The sequence below is a fragment of the Aulonocara stuartgranti genome, assembly GCF_965226115.1.
Source record: "Aulonocara stuartgranti genome assembly, chromosome: 3".
Taxonomy (NCBI): Eukaryota; Metazoa; Chordata; class Actinopteri; order Cichliformes; family Cichlidae; genus Aulonocara; species Aulonocara stuartgranti.
Window position 1 is genome coordinate 42,524,377 of NC_138941.1, and position 20,176 is coordinate 42,544,552.

A 20,176-nucleotide genomic window follows, 5' to 3' on the forward strand; every position below is an offset into this window, starting at 1 on the left:
TATCATTTTAATGTCAGACAGTTATAATACACTGTGTTGCTAAAAGTATTCACTACCCCATTAAATAATTAAATGGAGGTTTTCCAATCACTTCCTTGGACATAGGAACTGTGATAGGATTCCACCTGTGCAACAAGTCCAGACATGAAATTTCCTCACTACTAAATATTCCACAGTCAATTGTTCGTGGTATCATAACAAAGAGCAAGCGTTTGGGAATGACAGTAACTCTGCCAGTGTGCTTAATGCTTTAACATAGCAAGAAATGTTGGTGATGGCCACTTCCTGTTCCAACATCACTGCACACCAGTGCACAAAGCAATGTCCATAAAGACATGGATGAGTGAGTGTGGTGTGGAAGAACTAGACTGGCCTGCACCTCAACCTGAAAAAAAAAACACCTTTAGGAAGATCTGAAGATGTTATACCTGCAAAAAGTGGACCATCAACATATTAAACCATATGTATTAAGAATAAGATGTCACTTGAATTCATATAGGTGTGAAGACAGACGAATTAATGCTTTTGGCAACCTAGTGGCGCTGTTTTTCTACAGTGTAGCAGACCACACCCCTGAATTGTATTAGGTCTTATCTGGCTGCACTGCATCACAATGCAAATGTCTGACTCATGCCTACAAATGCCTCACTCAGATATTTGGTGGTTTTTAAAGTAGCAGCTCCTTTGTAAACAATGTGTAATGTCTGAACGAGCCACTAACAGTAGAGTAGGTAATTGTCTGGAGAATTCACAGCAAGCAAGTGGACATCTTGATGTCCTGCACATGACTGCAGCACCATAGCCTGAGCCATAGTATTTTAAATATGTGCACCCATCTGACAAGAGCTATCTGCTGTTGCATGCCCTGTAGTCTAAAACTCGTGTTAGTGTGCACACATTTAGTGCACCAGTGCCTAAAAAAACCATGTCCCATGACCACCTGCAGTGGGTGTGTTTAAGCAGAGCTGGCAAGCACTAACATTTGACAGCAGTCCCAATCTAAGCAATTCGCTGTTGTTCTGGCAACAAAGCCTCTGCACCCCACTTCCACCGGGCGCACCTTGATCTTCCAGCCTCTGTCCTCTGCCTCAGCTGCCAAGTTGGCACACCGCAGCTTCTTACGCTCGAATCCTTCCTCAATTGCGTCCTCCCATGGTACCGTCGGCTCAATGATGTAAGCACGTTTTGGAGAGTTAGACCAAAGGACGAGGTCTGGTCGCAGAGTAGTTGTTATGATCTCTGCGGGAAAAATTAGCCTCTGATCCAAGTCCATGTGCATCTGCCAATCCCTGGCAACCTCCAGCGGTCCCAGGTCCGGGGTTGGGGGGCTCGTCCTCGGCTTGTCTCCCTCCCGGACAAATGCTTATGAAAACTGACGCTCCTCTTGGTTCGTGAAAGGTTGAGCGTTGATGGATTTTCTTTTGCACTCAACTTTCTCGGCTAGACACCCGAGGACCTGGTTGTGTCTCCATGTGTATCTGCCCTGAGTAAGGCTAGTCCTACAACCAACCAAGATGTGCTTGAGTGTGGCTGGGACTGTACACAGAGGGCAAGATGGGTCCTTTCCAAACCACAGCTCCAGATTTATTGGGGAAGGTAGCACATCGTATATCGCTCAGATGATGAAACTTAGTCTATTAGACTCCATTCCCCAGATTTCACTCCATGTGCGTTTCCTCTCCCAGTTCATCCAGCGATCCTGCTTGGTCAGCGCTACCGCTCTAGCATGTCTTACTGTTTCCTCCTGTCGACGCACCTCCTCCACTACCATTTTCCGATGTTCGGTTACAGATGCCTGTTGCCACCGAGGTGTTACTGCTTCAAGTCCAAATCCTCCTCTGCCCTGTTGGACGTGGTGGGTCACGTCCAACAGGGCAGAGAAGGACCTTATTTATTTTATTTACTTTCTGTCATATAGTTGCTGGGTTATAGGCGGATAAGACTGTTTATTATGGGCAAAGTTTAAAATAATAAAGTCATTGTATATCAGAATATGAGCCAAAAGCTCAGACTTCAGACTGCTGTAAATGATTTGTTTCAGACATTTCGTTATTATTATTATTTTCTCTGGACTCTGCATGATGTCAAAGAGAGGGCATATTCCAGATATGGTCATCTCAAACCCTGAAGTTCCAACCATCACCTATAACAGCTCACCTCTAAGGTCTTTTATTACCTGGTACACTTAAGCAAGCTTTCTTCACAGACTTGAGGTCTTATGAGGGGCCTCTTATATCACATCGTCTACCATGTCACGTCTTTTCTTCTCTCATCACCTTTTACTCTGTTATAAATACACCAGTGTGGTCTGTGAAGCAGCACCAGAGAAGAAAGTGGAATTGTATTTGTGAGCATGCCTTGAACACGGTGTGCTCTCTTTTTTTATTCTATTTGCAGACACTGTGGCAAGTTGCTGTTGTCAGTTCTGCAGTAACAGAGCGAGCTGTGGTCTTAAAAGCTTTGCCTTGTGATAATTTCGGCTTTCTTTTGAGTATGCAGATCGTCACGTTATCATGAGTGTATGTTTTTTGTTTCTTTGTTGCATCTAATGCTTTTCTGAGGTCTCAGCCTTCCAGAAATAGCACTTCATAATGCATGCATCACCTGCACCACAGGATCTGTAATATTTACACTAAGAGGGTCATGATGCCCCCCCCGCCAAAAGGCTTTGTGTGAGTGTTTAAAAATGCCCAGGATGCCTCAGTGAGTTAGGCCATGTGTTGAATAGTTGGCATGTTTGCTTAGCATGACACAAAATATTTGTTTTTATAGCTTCGTGGGGTTTCTCACGCTCACCACACTGAGTACAAAAAGGTTTAGGAAGCAGGAAGTTGTGCAAATCAAATGTGAACAAAAAACACTAGACTGGGAGATTTTTCAGAAAAGAGCTTTGACAACTTTAGGATTTGCTTGCCTAGCTCGCTACAATGACTAAGAGTATTGTGCTTGAAGCTAGCTCCATTAATCCCAAAGAAAACTACCTTCTTACAACTTCTTACTCAATTTATTATTTGGTATTAAACTAATAAAAAAAGACTCTACTTGATCAGTTACTTTATTAGAAGCTGTTTTAACTGTGTCTACTAGCTATAATTAGCTAAAATAGCTTTTGTGTGTATGAACTGCCACCTTGATACCCGCTGCTCCCAGGAAGCAACTTAAAACAGTTCACTCCATCTGTCGATCTAAGAATACATGAATTTTAATAAGGTATAAACAAGCAGATCATCTGTAGAATAGAGCATTTTGTATTTATTATACTAGCAGATGTCTGTGCTACAGTATTGTCTGGCCTGTTTATGATGTTAACCCTAAATTTAAATGAAATGCTGCTTGTGTTGTAGATGCATTTAAAAAAAACAAACAGGTCATTTTTAATTCAATTAAATTCAATTTTATTGAATCACAACAAAAGTTGCCTCAAGGCGCTTCATTCAGCCCTGTGCTAAGTGGTTTCCAGGCTATGTGATAATTTCATAATATGTGATAGAGATAAGAATCTTCAGGAGCCTGAGCTGTACCCGTGTGCCAGGTTTGGTTGCTCAATTCCTGATAGTGTTTGAAGAGTTGGCAGACAAAGAAACAAGCACACAGACAGAAATGTTGCGTGTTCCTCCTGCACTAATCCAGAGTTGTTTCTAAACCTTGACTGAAAGACTACATGTTTTAAAAACTATTTGGAGCCCACGTGTTGAAAAGTAGAAGTTTTGTTTTGTGCGTGCAAGATCTGGTTAATTGTCCCAAGCTTCAGTTTAAAAGTAGCAATCTGACAAGATAGACCAGACAATTGCCCAGCTCGATTCACACATGACGGATACGAGAGAGCGGCATTGGATTGTCTGCCAGCTAAGAGTACAATGACTGTTTCCCAGGGAAGAAATAAATGCATGTATCTGCTGTGTAGTAAAGTTTGTAACAGACAGTAAGTACATAAATAAACTGGGAAGTTTGCTGTGTTCGTTGACTATGTTGGACTGTTGCAGAGCAGGATGTGGGTTGCACAAGAGACATTATACGCAGAGACATAGCACTCAATTCTGAATTGCTGCCCTGCTACACATGAGTTTAGGTTTCCTGCAGCTGCCAAATCCCACTTTAACTCCTGACTGTAAGCACTCCTGTCAGGGGTTTCAGGCTCCTGGTAGCCACGGAGCTTGAAAAAGACACTTAACTTTAGATTATAGAATCAAAGTGGGCAGCTTTGTAGACTTGCTTCATTAGCTCTGTTATTGTTGCTTCAGTTCATGTCTGACACTAATCATCAGTTGGAGATAAGACTGATAAAGATGCAGTGTTAAATGACAGATTACTTGCATAAATCTCTAATGATTAATTTTTAATGTTTCTTCTATCAGGGAATGGGTACCATTGGTATTCTTGCTATCATTGTTTGGGTTTCCAGAGCAGGTTCAATGAGATGAAAATGAGAAAAGAAAGGGAGGAAGACGACATGTTTGCAAAATGTATGTCTGAAGGCAAAGAAGTGCTAATTTGTGTGTTTGTGTGTGTGTGTGTGTGTGTGTGTGTGTGTGCACCGACAGGAGCTCTGCAAACGGCCCGAGTTCATCGTAGATGGAGCTACTCGCACTGACATCTGTCAGGGTGCTTTGGGTAAGTCCCATTGGGAGTGTTCCCAACTGTTTCAGTGTTACTACTGCATGATTCATCTATTAGACCCGAGGGGTAGAACTGAGATTTAATCTGGCAGAAAGCAAAAGAGAACACTGCCAAAAGAACAAACAAACAGGTAACTGAGTGCATAGATGTTAGTTGCTGTGCTAAATCTAGGGAGATGCTGGATGCAAGTCATGAATAAGTGAAGCTTCCCTCTACTCCGCATACAGCATGAACTTCAGCGAGACACAGAACCTTTCACAGCAAAAATCTGATATAGAGAGTGGGATAATCCAGATATGGTCTTGTGGTAGTTCTTTCGGGGAAAAGAAAAGTTTTAGTTTTTAAAAAATATATATTTTTTATTTTATATAACATTTATAATTTATGCCTTGTCATATCTGTAAGCAAAGGCATCTTCCATTTCTTTCAGTAGATATCTTAGGCACTGCCAAAAGTATCGCAAAAACCTCCAAAATCCTGAACCAGAAAACATAATACATTACTCTGTTGAAAAGGATCAGTGTTCGTGTAAACAAGACTAAGAAATCACTTTTTAAAGGCTTTACAGACTTCAAATCAGAAAACCTTTTTCCCCCCCATAGAGGTCTTTTTGCAGCTGCATGCAAAAACCATATAGAATGGAGGCTCCACCTACATCTATATTTCCTACTGTCTATGGACACAAAAAAGTTTAGGAACTCCTGCGTGTTACTTGTATGAAAATATAAAACTCAATGACTTTATTTTTATCTTGAGTATAACTTTCAGCAGAGAAGTGTAGCACTGTTGTGTGTCAGTAACACAGCCAAAATAAAACCTAAAGTTTCAATAACATGTCAGTCACAACTCCTCCCATAAAAGACAAGATAACACAACACCGAACGCAACACGGTTTTGACGGTAAAAGGATAATTGTAGGTCTTGTAACAGAGAATATGATGACAGTCAAACTGCTAAATGAACTATGCCAGTCATTGGCTTCCCATCTTCTAGCCAATGCTCTTTGGCAACACAGTATAATAATGGAAGTGGCAACTGTGGCTTGAACCCACTATGGAAGTCCTACTAACAACATGAGTGAGTCATGGCGAGTCTGAGATTCTGTGCTCGCCTCTCCCATTTCCCAGAATGCAAAGCCTGTGCAAACCTTTACTCTTTGTGGGTGAATTCCAGTTTTGTGTGTGGCTAAAAGTTGAAATTATTTGCTAATGTAAACACAGACTCGTGCTTATCATGACAGCTCTCAGTTGATTTATAATGGTAGTAAAACTGTCTTTGCGTTTCTTCAGGGGACTGCTGGTTGCTGGCAGCCATCGCATCGCTGACCCTAAATGACCATCTCCTCCACAGAGTGGTTCCTCACGGACAGGGTTTCCAGCAGGGATATGCTGGCATCTTTCACTTCCAGGTAATGACTACTGACAGCTTCATATCCTTTCCTTTTGTTTTTTCCAAACATATCAAAGGATAGCGCCTGAAAAACACTGCAGACAGCTGTTACACGTGACCAGCTGCAAGCGGTTATCAGGCCAAAAGCAGGTTACTGAGGCCTGAATATGGGTATGGGCTCTCAAACTAAGTGCAAGTGATTCCAAACATGACAATTTATACGCAGGTTGTGATGTCGGCTGCTTATATAACACAGATGAGCTGCTGAGCAATGCTGTTTTTTTCCCCCCTCAATTCCTCAATGACGACTTTCAAACTGAGGTGGAAAACTGATATTTATCTGAAGATATGGGGAAGCTGTGAAACACCAGAGATTGGACTTTTGAATTCGCTGCATCTCACTGCTTCCTGTTGTGTTATTTTGTTGTAGAAACAGGACATAATGCAACACTTCTTGCTGTGCAACTTTTTTTTTTTTTTTTACGATTTTTGTCGGCATTTCTGGGCACGAGCTGGTGCACATGTTAGAATCTAATCCACACAAGATCTGGCAAGTATATATACATTGTAGACCCTCACTAATATTCGGTTAAAAGCCCCATAGCAGATCGATTCAGAGCTTGAGATCAGAGCTTTAGGAAGGACATTAAAAAAAAGCTTAATGTTAGTCTGCTCTGTCCATTCCAAAACCAGTTATGATGTGTTTGGGATCATTGTCCTGTTGGAATACCCAGCTGAGTCCAAGTTTCAACCATTTAGTAGTTGCTTTGAGGTTAAGTTAAAGAATTTATTACTCCACCCATGTGAAATGTACCAGTACCGCTGGCAGCATAACGGCCCCAGAACATGATGTTACCGCCACCGTGCTTGCCAGTCGGTGCAGAGTTCTTAGATGTGAAAGCCTCACCTTTACTCGTCCAAACACATCTCGTCATTGTGGCCAAATAGTTGAATGTTTGCTTTGTTTTACCATAAAACTTTTCACCAGGAGGCATTTGGCTTGTCCATGTGGGGAACTGCTTATGGTTAACAGATTACTTGGATGATACTTTGGGTTCTCTTGCAGACAGGATAATTTTTACCTGTGTCCACTTGTTTGTTGTTCTGAGTATCGGTTAATCCAATGACTGCTGTCAAATCAGTCCTACAACTACCAGTTGTACTCAATCATGATCACTAATGAGAAGTTAAAGCCCTCGGCCTTGTCAAGTTGAGACATTATAGAACCTAAATCCAGTTTATTAAAATATTTAACGTCCCAAGACCCGAACTCTCTCATGTCATACATTTTTAATTTCTCCTTGCTATGTGGGATGATTGGGACCCAGTGAATGGAAAAAAACAAGAATTACCTGAATATTTTTTTTTTTTTTTTTTTTTTTTTGGGGGGGGGGGGGATTTTTTTAACCTGAGTTTTGCTTCTGAGAAAAATGAGATCCACATATGAGTACATTCGCTTTATATTTCAATAGAACAGGTGCAGTATAACATCGTACGTGGATTTCAGGCCCTTGTAGAGCAAAATTTTGTGTTTTGGTCTAGACAACCTAAAATGTGTTGTGCACATATGTGGACGCCAGGTCCTAGAAGGTTAAGTGAGTATATGTATCTATAGGAGCCTTTACGTGGATTAGAGGAAGTCCGCTGTAAACCCAGTCCTTGTTTTTTAACGTCATATGGCTTACTGTTTCCTTGTATTTAATTCTTTGTCTGCGTCTGACAGACAGGGATATTACCTGCAGCTTGCTTACAGCCATAAGGTGTGTTCTGGTTTTGAAATGGAGTCGCAGTAGGAAGAGTATCAGGGCGTTGTCAGTTTCACAGTATTTGCCAAGAAAACTTGAGCAGCACCAGATTCTCTGAAAAATGCCCAACGACTATTCAGCTGTAGGCCCGACGTTCAGGTTCTTCTTCTTTGAACAGTATCCAAAAGCTTAATTTTCTGAGAAGAAATAGAAGGTTAAAAGGCGGCGTTGCTGCTATAAGCCTGTCTTTTTGTTTGTCAGTCCACACTTGAGTCGCCCAAGGTAACTGACCTCACACCCCCTCACCCTGCCAGTGGAGATCTGAGCGTGCTCTCCAAACTGGCAAAAAGCCACTTCCTTATCAGAAACTGCAAGTTTAAGCACAATCTAATCTTTCAAGACAAAGGTAAAGTTGACTATCCCCCGTCAAATGTGTTGAGTGCACATCGTAGCTCAGTGTAACAAGTTCTGCTTTGCAACATAAATACAAATGTTTTCTTTGGTGTGAGCCTCTTGCTGCCGACTAGGGCTTATCAGCTGAACTTTGCACACAACAAACACTCACAAGCAACATAGCTGCTGCGCGCGCTGTGGCGGGGACACAGGTGTTGGCCTGACAATGCTACCTTTTATGTTGCGGCCAGTGAGCAGGTAAGCAACATGCACATGCAGCCCAACGCTAGATAGGGAGTCGTATTAAAGCAGTGGTTTATGATTATTGCACTTTCAATTTGAATGTGGTACGTTTACAGCCGAAGTGAGGGAAGATGTGATTAGAGTGTGCAAATCCACGCTTTATTCTTTTAGAGTGGATTTTTCACCTCTTTTTTTTGCTTACTGGCACTTACAGAGATGCTGCTAGTTATTATGGTGTTATTATCTGCATGGTTTTCAATGATAAAGCAGTCTCCAGTGACAGCAGTTCGTCATCACATCAATTCATTTGTAATGTTTTGCCCCAACTGCACTTTGATTTAATGCTAATATAGCCCACTTCAGTGGCATGTATTAGCATTTCATTAAGTATAGCAGTGCTATTGAAGCCTGTCAAGCTGATGTTTGGTTGTTCTGACAAAGCAGAATGAAAAACTCTACAGTGTGTCCTGCTCTAGTGTTAGACCCTTTAAAATGTCAAATGTGAAATAAATGTGTTGAGGTTTTGCAGTTATACGGCTGCTAACGATGTGATGTTGACTTGTTTGTCATTTTGGATGTACAGTGGGGCAAAAAAGTATTTAGTCAGCCACCGACTGTGCAAGTTCCCCCACTTAAAATGATGACAGAGGTCAGTAATTTGCACCAGAGGTACACTTCAACTGTGAGAGACAGAATGTGAAAAAAAAAAATCCATGAATCCACATGGTAGGATTTGTAAAGAATTTATTCGTAAATCAGGGTGGAAAATAAGTATTTGGTCACCTCAAACATGGAAAATCTCTGGCTCTCACAGACCTGTAACGTCTTCTGTAAGAAGCTTTTCTGTCCCCCACTCGTTACCTGTATGAATGGCACCTGTTTGAACTCATCATCTGTATAAAAGACACCTGTCCACAGCCTCAAACAGTCAGACTCCAAACTCCGCCATGGCCAAGACCAAAGAGCTTTCGAAGGACACCAGGAAAAGTATTGTAGACCTGCACCAGACTGGGAAGAGTGAATCTACAATAGGCAAGCAGCTTGGTGTGAAAAAATCAACTGTGGGAGCAATCATCAGAAAATGGAAGACATACAAGACCACTGATAATCTCCCTCCATCTGGGGCTCCACGCAAGATCTCATCCCGTGGGGTCAAAATGATCATGAGAACGGTGAGCAAAGATCCCAGAACCACACGGGGGGACCTGGTGAATGACCTGCAGAGAGCTGGGACCAAAGTAACAAAGGTCACCATCAGTAACACACTACAACGGCAGGGAATCAAATCCCGCAGTGCCAGACGTGTTCCGCTGCTGAAGCCAGTGCATGTCCAGGCCCGTCTGAAGTTTGCCAGAGAGCACATGGATGATACAGCAGAGGATTGGGAGAATGTCATGTGGTCAGATGAAACCAAAGTAGAACTTTTTGGTATAAACTCAACTCGTCGTGTTTGGAGGAAGAAGAATACTGAGTTGCATCCCAAGAACACCATACCTACTGTGAAGCATGGGGGTGGAAACATCATGCTATGGGGCTGTTTTTCTGCCAAGGGGACAGGACGACTGATCCGTGTTAAGGACAGAATGAATGGGGCCATGTATCGTGAGATTTTGAGCCAAAACCTCCTTCCATCAGTGAGAACTTTGAAGATGAAACGAGGCTGGGTCTTCCAACATGACAATGATCCAAAACACACCGCCCGGGCAACAAAGGAGTGGCTCCGTAAGAAGCATTTGAAAGTCCTGGAGTGGCCTAGCCAGTCTCCAGACCTCAACCCCATAGAAAATCTGTGGCGGGAGTTGAAAGTCCGTGTTGCTCGGCGACAGCCCCAAAACATCACTGCTCTCGAGAAGATCTGCATGGAGGAATGGGCCAAAGTACCAGCTACTGTGTGTGCAAACCTGGTAAAGACCTATAGTAAACGTTTGACCTCTGTTATTGCCAACAAAGGTTCATGTTACAAAGTATTGAGTTGTATTTTTGTTATTGACCAAATACTTATTTTCCACCCTGATTTACCAATAAATTCTTTACAAATCCTACCATGTGGATTCATGGATTTATTTTTCACATTCTGTCTCTCACAGTTGAAGTGTACCTCTGGTGCAAATTACTGACCTCTGTCATCATTTTAGGTGGGGGAACTTGCACAATCGGTGGCTGACTAAATACTTTTTTGCCCCACTGTATGTCTCTGTAGGGTCCAGGCAATAAGGCCTGAGTCAGCAACTGATTTGTAGGTAAAATCGTGTATTCCCAGAGCATTTGGCAAACGCTCCCTTGATTTGGTTGCTAGCAGATTGCTGTGGGTGCTCATAGTTTGGATAGACGACATTTCCTTGTCGGCAGGCACTTGTCAATTCTCAGAGCTCTGGAAACTCTGAATTTGAATACAAACAGGACAAAAACCCCTTGGTTTTAGGAGCGTGTCCTTTTTGCCTTCAATTTAAAAGTTGAGCCTTTTGAAATGTGTTGGATGGATTGCTGAGGCGAAACTTTTATTTTGAAGGTGAACATTAGCTGTTGCCTGTTAAGGTAACACTTTTTCAAGTTTTACTACCACTTAGCCAGTAGTTTGCGAGTGAGTGCTGACATGTTGGCGTCCTCCATGCAAACTACAAGCAACCATGGAAATCTGCCAGTGACCAAATCAATCACAAGGTTTTGTTGTAGCTCCTTCTTTGAAACTAATTTCACCTGAAAACAATGTGCAACTTCCTGAAATTAACCAACCCATTGTGGAAAACTAGGGGAAATTATTAGTTTATCCTTGTGCCTGCTGTTTACGTCCCATCCAATATGGCCAATATAACTCTCGAGCAATGTGCAGATCGGAGCCTGCTGTGTCAGCATCAACAGTCAAACCTGCTGCACATTTAATGAAAACTTTAAGTTATTTTAAAGGGTTGAGGTCCAAAGTAATTCACCAATTTTTGTAGTTGTTATAAAGGTGAAAGTTAGCACTAACCTTCACACACAACCCAATAGCTAAGTATGACTGTACCCTGAAGTTTCTGGCAGTTGGCTCAGTTAGCGATATAAAGTGCTTAATATACTTTAGTGTTGGCGGGCGCTCTGTCAGGCAACGATCTCGTTGCCAACTAGACTGTGAGCCTGCCAAGTGAAGGGTAAAGAGGCAGAGAGTGAAAGGGGAGGGAATGAGGAAGTGTGACAGAGAGCAGAGCGGACACACTCTCACACGACAGAGTCACATATTACATGCTTGGAGTTGTGAAGTACAACAAATACACTCGCAGTGAAAGTATCCATCCTGGATCCCTGTCAGCTGGACAGCTCAGTCATTAAAGATGCAGCACCGTGTTTGCGCGCACAAATAGCAGAACTTTTATCAATCGACTCTCAGGATTTTATCACTGTGTGAGTAAAGGCCCACTGCTCTGAAATGCCATTGGCAAAAAGGATGACATCTCCCGGCTGCTCCTCTGACTCATTTCATATCAAAGGATCAATAAATGCAGTCGCACAGGCACACACAGAGCTAAGCTAATTTACACTGGATTTTTTTGGGTTTGCTGATTCAGTTACAGTGAGGTCAGCCAAGAATAGAATGAAGAATCGTTTAGCTGATTACTTCCAGAGACTCTGTGTTCGTTTGTGTTTTGTTGACTGCAGTGTGCAGTAAATTTCATGTATAGATGCTGCTCTCTGCTACAGTGAGAGGAGCTAATGCTTCCGTCTGCTCTGAGGGAACATAAATGAATGAATGTGTTGTATGAGTGAGTGAATTATGGCTAAACAGCTTGTTAAATACACACGGCTTCACTATTGTTTTTTGCCTCTTGTGTTATTTTTTTACTATGAGCCTCTTTTGATTGTGTTTGCGTTGCCGCTAGCATATAAGCATGTTCCTACTGCTTCTTTGCTTTTGTGTGCTGCTGAGTCTTTGTAGGATTTCTTTTCTTTGTGTGTGACTTTAAGCCTCAGGACAATTTATCCAGATCTGAGTGAGTCACTGGGGAAAAAAAAAAGAAGATATCATGTGTGTGCTGGTTGTGGGAATCCTAACTGGTTTAAGAAGTGGAGAGAACAAGGAGTCTGCATGAAGAAGAAAGTCAGGGAGACAAAAGGAGAGGGGGAATGAATTATAAACAAGTCGGCATCCACAAAGGAAAGCAGGGCAGAATCCTTTATGATACTCTTTTTATAGCTCTCTTTTTACACATGGACCTTTTGACAGTTTGTTAAGCGCTTCTCAAATGTGAAGGCAGAGTCGCTGCAAGTCATGACACAGATGTGGGAATGGTTAGCTTCCCCCGGTTAGACGAGGTGTTTCTCCCACAGAGCTGTGAGAAAAAGCCTCAACAATGTCAGGTTTAATAAGCAGAATGAAGAAATGTGTGCAGGCCTGTACGTTTACCAGAGGCAGCCCTGTATTTCCTGTATATGTGTGGTTGGTTGGTGTGTGTGTGTATGCTTTGTGTCGACTTCAGCCGACCGTGTTGTGAATCCATCCATTCCTGTTAAATACACACCAAAACACTATATATACACTAACATTGTCTTGTTATGGCAGCAAGTAGCGTGCAGACATCAGTGGCTTGTTTTGGTTATTCACGAGTGCAGATATCGCAATATTGTGAATTTGCCAATGTACTTAATCAGTCCCTTGAGGAAGAAGCTCTTTCAGTCTGGATTTTTTGTGTCTGGTATCTCTTCCCCAAAGCCAAAGTGTCAAAGTTAGCAGCGTAATGTGTGTAGGAGCCCAAAGCTGAGAAAATGTTTGTGGCTCAGTTAATAACTATGTAGTTACACTTCCTGGATGTAAGTTACCCCTTGATGGCAGAACGTTGAGCACAGTCAAAGGAGTGGATGTTACAGATGGGTGTGGCTTTCAGTTTCAAACACAAAAAAAGTTTTCACCCAGTTTTTACACGCTCAAGTAGATGGATGACCTTTATGTATGTCTTATCTGATCGCTCTTTCATGCGAACAGATTTTATTGTTGCATCACAAGACATGAATTGTGTCCAGGTGGACTTACAGTAAGTCACATGCTGAGGCGTTTTGGTTTATTCCCATCAGCTGTGTTGAATTTGCTCTGAGTGCTCTCAGCTCTCTCTGCTGGAAACTAATGTGAATGACTCCAGGGTTTCATGTATTTTGGTTATGTTTCTATGGAACAACAGACTCAACAGCAGAAATTCTGCCTTGTTTTTACCCTTCTTAAACCTGTCTGGCTTATAACTCGGCCCCTGCGCCACATCATTTTTGTCCTCCACTCTCTTTTTGTGCAGCTTTTCCATCCTGTTCCTGGAAAACACAACAACAATCCAGTGTGACTTTTTTAAATTTTCTGTAAAAAAAACATTTCAGAGAAATTTGCCCTGCCCTGATTTGCATCAGACCGCCTGCTTTGGTTAGAGATCCCGACTCGCAGCTAATTTGTCATGCAAACAGACAATTACAGGACTGGTTTAGGAAAAAGTACCCATAACAAAATGTTCCTATTTTTTCCTGAACTAAGTTGTCCCTATTAAATAAAATGCGGTTAGCACTGTTGCCTCACAGCAAGAAGGTCCTGGGTTTGAATCGGATCATTTAGCCAGTGTCTTTCAGTGTGGAGTTTGGACCGTGGGAGGAAGCCGGAGCACCTGGAAAGAGCCCACACAGACACATGGAAAGCATGCAAAGACATGCAGTTAGTGGGGTTAAGTTATTTGATAATTATATCAGGTTTGAGTTAGAGTGTGAGTACCTGTCTGTCTCTGTGTTAGCCCTGTACAGAGTGTACCCTGGTCCAGCCGCCCCTCCAACCCTGACATGAATAAGTTGAAGAAAATGACTGAAAGCAAAATTACATAAAATAACTAAAATTAAATAACTGATCCACTCTTTTTTTAAAATCTTTCTTAGATGAATCCCTGCTCCAGATCATTTTTACCCTCAACTCTTTTTGTACAACTTTTCATTGTTTTGTCTTGGTCTCTTCTGCCCCCTGCTGGACAACACAGTCACATCTTATGTGTGAAAAGCAGAACAACAATTCAGGGAAATCGTTTTTTGAATCTGATCCAAAAGCATTTCACAGAAATTCACCCAGCCCTCATTTGTGTCAGGCTGCCTGATTGGTTAGAGAACATGTGAATGTGAATAACTGATTGCAGGACTGGTTTAGGAAAGCATATGAACATTTAGGGTGGTGGTGTGACTTGCAGTTAATGTTGCCTTTTATAATCTTAGTATTACAAAGATATTAAACAGGGGAACGGTTGGAAATTAGAAATAACTGTAAAATCTGTGCAGTTCAAGAGTTTCATGCTTTGTGCTGGAACTACACTACATTGTCAAAAGTATTCGCTCACTCGTAACTCACTTCAATGGTCACAGGTGTATAAAGTCAAGCACCTCAGCATGCAGACTGCTTCTACAAAGATTGGCACAGGAATGACTCGCTCTCAGGAGCTCAGTGGATTCCAGAGTGGTACCGTGACAGGATGCCACCTGTGCAACAAGTCCAGACATGACATTTCCTCACTACTAAATATCCCACAGTGAAATGTTAGTAGGATTATAACAAAGTGTAAGCGACTGGGAGACTGGGAGTGGTTGACTGTGTAAAATCAGAGTGGGGTCAGCGGGTGCTGAGGCACAAAGTGTGCAGACGTCACCAACTTTCTTCAGATCAGTCGCTACAGATCTCCAAACTTCATGTGGCCTTTAAATTAGCTTGAGACGAGAGCACAGAGAGCTTCATAGAGTAGGTTTACATGGCTGAGCAGCTGCGTCAAAGCCTTACATCACAGAGAACAATGCAACGCTTCGGATGCAGTGGTGTAAAGCACGCCACCAGTGGACTGTAGAGCAGTGGACACGTGTTCTCTGTGGAGAATGAAAGAAAGAAGAGAGTGGCAATCTGATGGATGAGTCTGGGAGAACAGCTTGTCTGACTGCTTTGTAGAAAGTTTGTTGTACCGGGGATTATGGTGTGGGGTTGTTTTGCAAGAGGGCTCAGCCCTTTAGTTCCAGTGAATGGAATACTCTGCGTTGTACTCTCAGTGCTTCAGCATAACAAGACGTTTCGAGATATTTCATGACCCAAAACTTTGAGTGAACTGTTTGGAGATGAGCCCTTCTTTTTCCAGCATGACTGAGCACCAGTGCACAAACCAATGTCCACGAAGACACGGATGACAGAATGACAAATGACAAACCCGACAGAGCACCTCTGGCATAAATTAGAACAGAGACTGTGAGCCAGGCTTTCTCATCCAACATCAGTGTCTGACTTCACCAATGCACTTCTGTAAGAATGAAAACTCCCATAAACTTAAGCTCGGGGAAAGCCTTCCTAAAAGAATCAAAGCTGTTATAGCCGTAAACGGCGAGCCGACATCAAACCCTGTAGGTTACAAATGGGATGTAACTAGAGTTCATATGCATGTGAACAAGTGAATACTCCTGGTGATGCTGTTCAGTGTAAAAGAAATGAATGAAGGATTAAAATGATCCAGTTGAGTTACCAAAGAAGGCTGTCGTATCACCCAGATAGCTGGAGACAATTTTCTTCCTGTGTTGGTAGTGATAAATTGGAAAGACACATCTGATTGGTCAGGTTTGTCTTTTTTGGTAATCCTATCCTAAATCCTATTTCAGTGAAACTGAGTAATTAGAGATTAATTAGTATTAGTTAGACTTCACAAAGGAGATTATAATAGCGCGATCTGGGATTTGAGAGAGCCATTGGGATTCAGAGGCCAACAAGTAGTACACCAATGCTAATTTATGTCTCTAACCAATTCTCATACAAGCATATTAAAAATGCACGTATAAAGGTGATAAAGAGTTTGAAATTATGGTCTTGAATGTTTTAAAATGGGCCCAGGTTCTCCAGAACTTCAGCAGAACGTTAAACCATCTCTGTATCGCTGTTCTCTGCTCTGTTCTCCACAGTTCTGGCAGTTTGGCGAGTGGGTGGACGTCGTGATTGACGATCGGCTGCCGGCGAGAGATGGGAAGCTTCTGTTTGTCCACTCAAAAGATGGAACTGAGTTTTGGAGCGCTCTGATGGAAAAGGCCTACGCCAAGTAAGAGTGGTACAGGGGACGGCACCTGAGGAAAAAAACTTTAACTTTAGCAAACGCCGATCTTTAATGTGTATTATTTTGTCCCTGTAGGGAAAGCAGCCTCTTTCATATTCTTCTTATGCTTCAAATAAATAAGAGAATCTGTGCATCCAATGATTAGATATGTTTTATTGAATGCGTCAGATCTCTGTCTGACTTGATTCTACTCAGTCATGAGTTAAGACACCAAACTTGGCATAAAGGTGCAACTTATGGCCCTGAAGTGTCTTTAGCATGTCAAATATTGTTACGTCATCATGTTACCTAGCAACCACCTACCAAGAGGCCCTTATGATGCAGCAAGCGTTGTATCTTACAAATTTTATGACAATACCATGTCATTTATATTCACAAAAAATGGTTAGGATGTCATGATGTTGCATAGCAACCACCTAACAACAGTCTAAAAACACAGACCTAACAATACTGCAGCGTGAGCATGTAAGAAAGATGCAAAAAGATTGTAAAATGTGTTACAAGTAGCTGAATGATAAGTTGTAATCACCTGTAAATTATGGATTGATCCAAATTCTGTGTGTTAACCTATGTTGTCTGCACTTGGACATGTTATGGTTTCACTTTTATCTATTTTTCTTACACTGTCATTGAGCCTTTCTGCTGTTTGCAGCCTGCGTTTACACTCAGTCAATTCTGATGCATTCTCGAAAGAACAAATGTTCCCTCGTATTTCCTTTAGTTTGTTTGTTTATGCTAACCTTACAGTGATGCACACATGACATGAAGTTGTGTCTGCTCAGGTTTTAGTTCAAAACACAATCTGATCACAATTGAGGTCAGTTTTCATTAATTGTCCCCGGCACTTCAGAAATGAGTGTTTCTGGTGCCAAAAAACTTGTGGCCGGCATGATTGAGAAATACTTGAAGCTCTTAAAGAGGGCCTGAAGAAACACAGCTGCTTGAGTGGACAGCTGTGGCCCCGGTTGTAAATTTTGGCTGGCTGTGTAGGAGAAACTCATCATTGTTCCTATAAGTTTACGGCTTCCGAGTTAAGAGAGCTTCCTGGATGAGTGTGACGTAAAAGTAAGATTACACATGTTCCTGTGCAGCCATATATGGTATTTTAGCACATTGTTAAGCAGTGACACTTTAAAATATAGAAATAAGTTTCTGCATATATTAGGGTTTAATCCTCAACTCTAATATTAAACTATGCAGTATATTTATTTATTTTGTAGCGGGACTCCATTTAATTTCTATTTCTCTGTGACGCAGGTTGAATGGCTGTTATGAGGCTCTGTCAGGCGGCAGCACATGTGAGGGTTTTGAAGACTTTACTGGAGGTGTGACGGAGATGTATGATCTGAACAAAGCCCCCTCGGACCTCTTCAGCATCATCCGCAGAGCTGTTGAAAGAGGATCACTTCTCGGCTGCTCGATTGACGTCAGTACTGCAACATTCATTATTGTTACTTTTATTTTACCAGGAACTCCCACTGGGATCAAACTCTTTTACTCTTTTCAACACCAAATACAAAATGCACAACATAATACAAAGTATAAATGATGACGCTAAACAATAAAACATAAAGTTGCTTATGAAAAGAAACATCCACAAGTCTCCTTCACTGCGTTCCTTAGTATCCTTTTAAATTCACTGGTAGATGAAGGCATGTTTTTATATTATATTCATGTAAATTATTCCAAGTCCAAGGTTCATAGTAAGAAAATGCTTTTTTTTTTTTTTTTTACTTTAACAACAATCCTTACATAAATTTACTGTCACACATTCCAGTTTCCTCCAGTGTACAATTCATTTTATAATATGAGAGATTTTGCTATATCTCTTACAGTTCAGAGACCAGCAGCTAAAAGTCAGAAAAGTCTTCTCCTCAGTATCACCACTGGGGCTCAGGAGGGTCCTGTAAACAAAGCCCGTGTATGGAAAACCAGGAGGGCGCAGTGAGGACAGGGAAAGGTCTGGAGCTGGCAGGAAGTCAGTGCAACTGTCAAGGACACTTTAGCAAAGCTTGTGTTTGCAGACAGGGAGGACTGAACTTCTGTAATCAGTTCAGGCCTCCCTGTTTAGGCCTCCCTGTTTCACTTGGGTCCAAAGAGCAAAATTAAAAAGGAAATGCGTTTTCTCTTCCAGAGATGATGAAATTGTAAATGATTGACACGAACAGGAACGAATAAACAGAGTCTGTTTGTGCTTCTGTGCTTAGGTTTAAATGACACAGGAAAAATCTTCTATATTTACCCTGTAGATTTATTCTTTGAGATTTTTGCTTTTAATGAATGTGCCATGCTGTGAGAGTGACTGCTAATTATATCGTTTGATTTCACCGACCTGCAAAAGTACGCGCGTACATCTCCTGTCTTTGTTACCGTCATTCTGATTGTCTTCATCCATGGTAAAGAGTCACCTTTTTACAAAGCTGTGATTGCAGCCATTCCTCATATGAACGATCATGAAACTGACCTCGCAGCCCCACAGTTGTTAGTCAGTGGTGCCAGTTTGGGTCATTATGCAAATGTACCGTTTAAGGTCGGGGAAACCTGCAGTCAGCTGAAACTAAAGAAGCCACACGGATGAGTGAAAACGCCACGTCCAGATGAGCAGAGTCAACTTTCACTTGTGTGAATTATAGACGTCACAAACCCCTGGTTAACTCTGTTTAACTCTTTTTGTTGTGTTGCCTCATTCTCAGATCACCAGTGCAAATGATATGGAGGCCGTCACCTTCAAAAAGCTGGTGAAGGGACATGCCTACTCCCTGACTGGTGTGGAAGAGGTGAGGTCTACAAAAATTATTTAACACAACATAAAACTCCTTTCAGATTTTCAGTATTTTGAAACTGGGTATTGATCAGGTTTGGTATCGATACTAGTGATATTCAGACTGCTCAGCTCTGCTGTTTACTGCATCGTAGAGACGTATATACATCTATGCACATCACACAAACAACTATAACTAAAGAAAGCAGGCTTAGGCAGTGTGTGTTTATTTTCTGTATTTAATGCATCTGTTTGACATTTGTTTAACCAACGAGAGGCAGCGCATTTATTTTGCACGGGCAAAACAGATTCCTCATGTTTGCTTTCCCTTTACCCTTCACCCATACGTACAGCATATTATAAAGAAATGTAAATGAAATTGTGTTGAATTTGTTCTCTTTGGCTCTTGTTTTGGGCACAGCACAAGCGTCCTTTGCAGTACGGAAAAACATTGGAGTTACACCGTTAATACAAAATCAGACATTGCACTTGACTTCTGTCATGTTACCCAAGTCACACAAATGTGCGCAGGATACTAAAAAGAAGAACAAGTGAAGCAGATGGAAAACATGAATGTGTGTGTGTGTGTTTCTTTGCATGTAGGTGTCGTACAGAGGAAACATGACAAAGCTGGTTCGCATCAGGAACCCCTGGGGAGAAGTGGAATGGACCGGAGCCTGGAGTGATGAGTATGATTTCTTTATTTTGTTCTATGCAATTAAGAATCACCAAGTTTTCCTTTGAGCCTGGATGGCACTGAAAGGAATTTTCCAGCTGTTTTACTGGGTCCAGGACTTCAGTTTAATCATTTTTTATTTATTTATTTATTTATTTATTTTAAACTTTCAGCGCCAGAGAGTGGGACTCTATTGATCCGTCTGCCAGAAGTCGTCTCCAAAACCGCAGCGAGGATGGTGAATTCTGGTGAGTGTACGCGAGTGTTTTGCGCGTGAAACATTTGAGACTTG

The 20,176-nt window shown here is 41.8% G+C and overlaps 1 protein-coding gene across 2 annotated transcripts in view; it reads left to right on the forward strand.

Annotated features, from left to right (window-relative positions):
- The window catches only part of capn1 (calpain 1), a 33,282-nt gene that overhangs the window by 4,846 nt on the left and 8,260 nt on the right, over positions 1–20,176 (forward strand). For both annotated transcript variants that reach the window (XM_082528940.1, XM_082528941.1), the window contains exons 3-9: positions 4,542–4,611; positions 5,907–6,025; positions 16,299–16,432; positions 17,705–17,873; positions 19,141–19,224; positions 19,812–19,897; positions 20,058–20,132. In XM_082528940.1, coding sequence (XP_082385066.1) covers positions 4,542–4,611; positions 5,907–6,025; positions 16,299–16,432; positions 17,705–17,873; positions 19,141–19,224; positions 19,812–19,897; positions 20,058–20,132 — 737 coding nt within the window. The remainder of the gene's footprint in view (positions 1–4,541; positions 4,612–5,906; positions 6,026–16,298; positions 16,433–17,704; positions 17,874–19,140; positions 19,225–19,811; positions 19,898–20,057; positions 20,133–20,176) is intronic.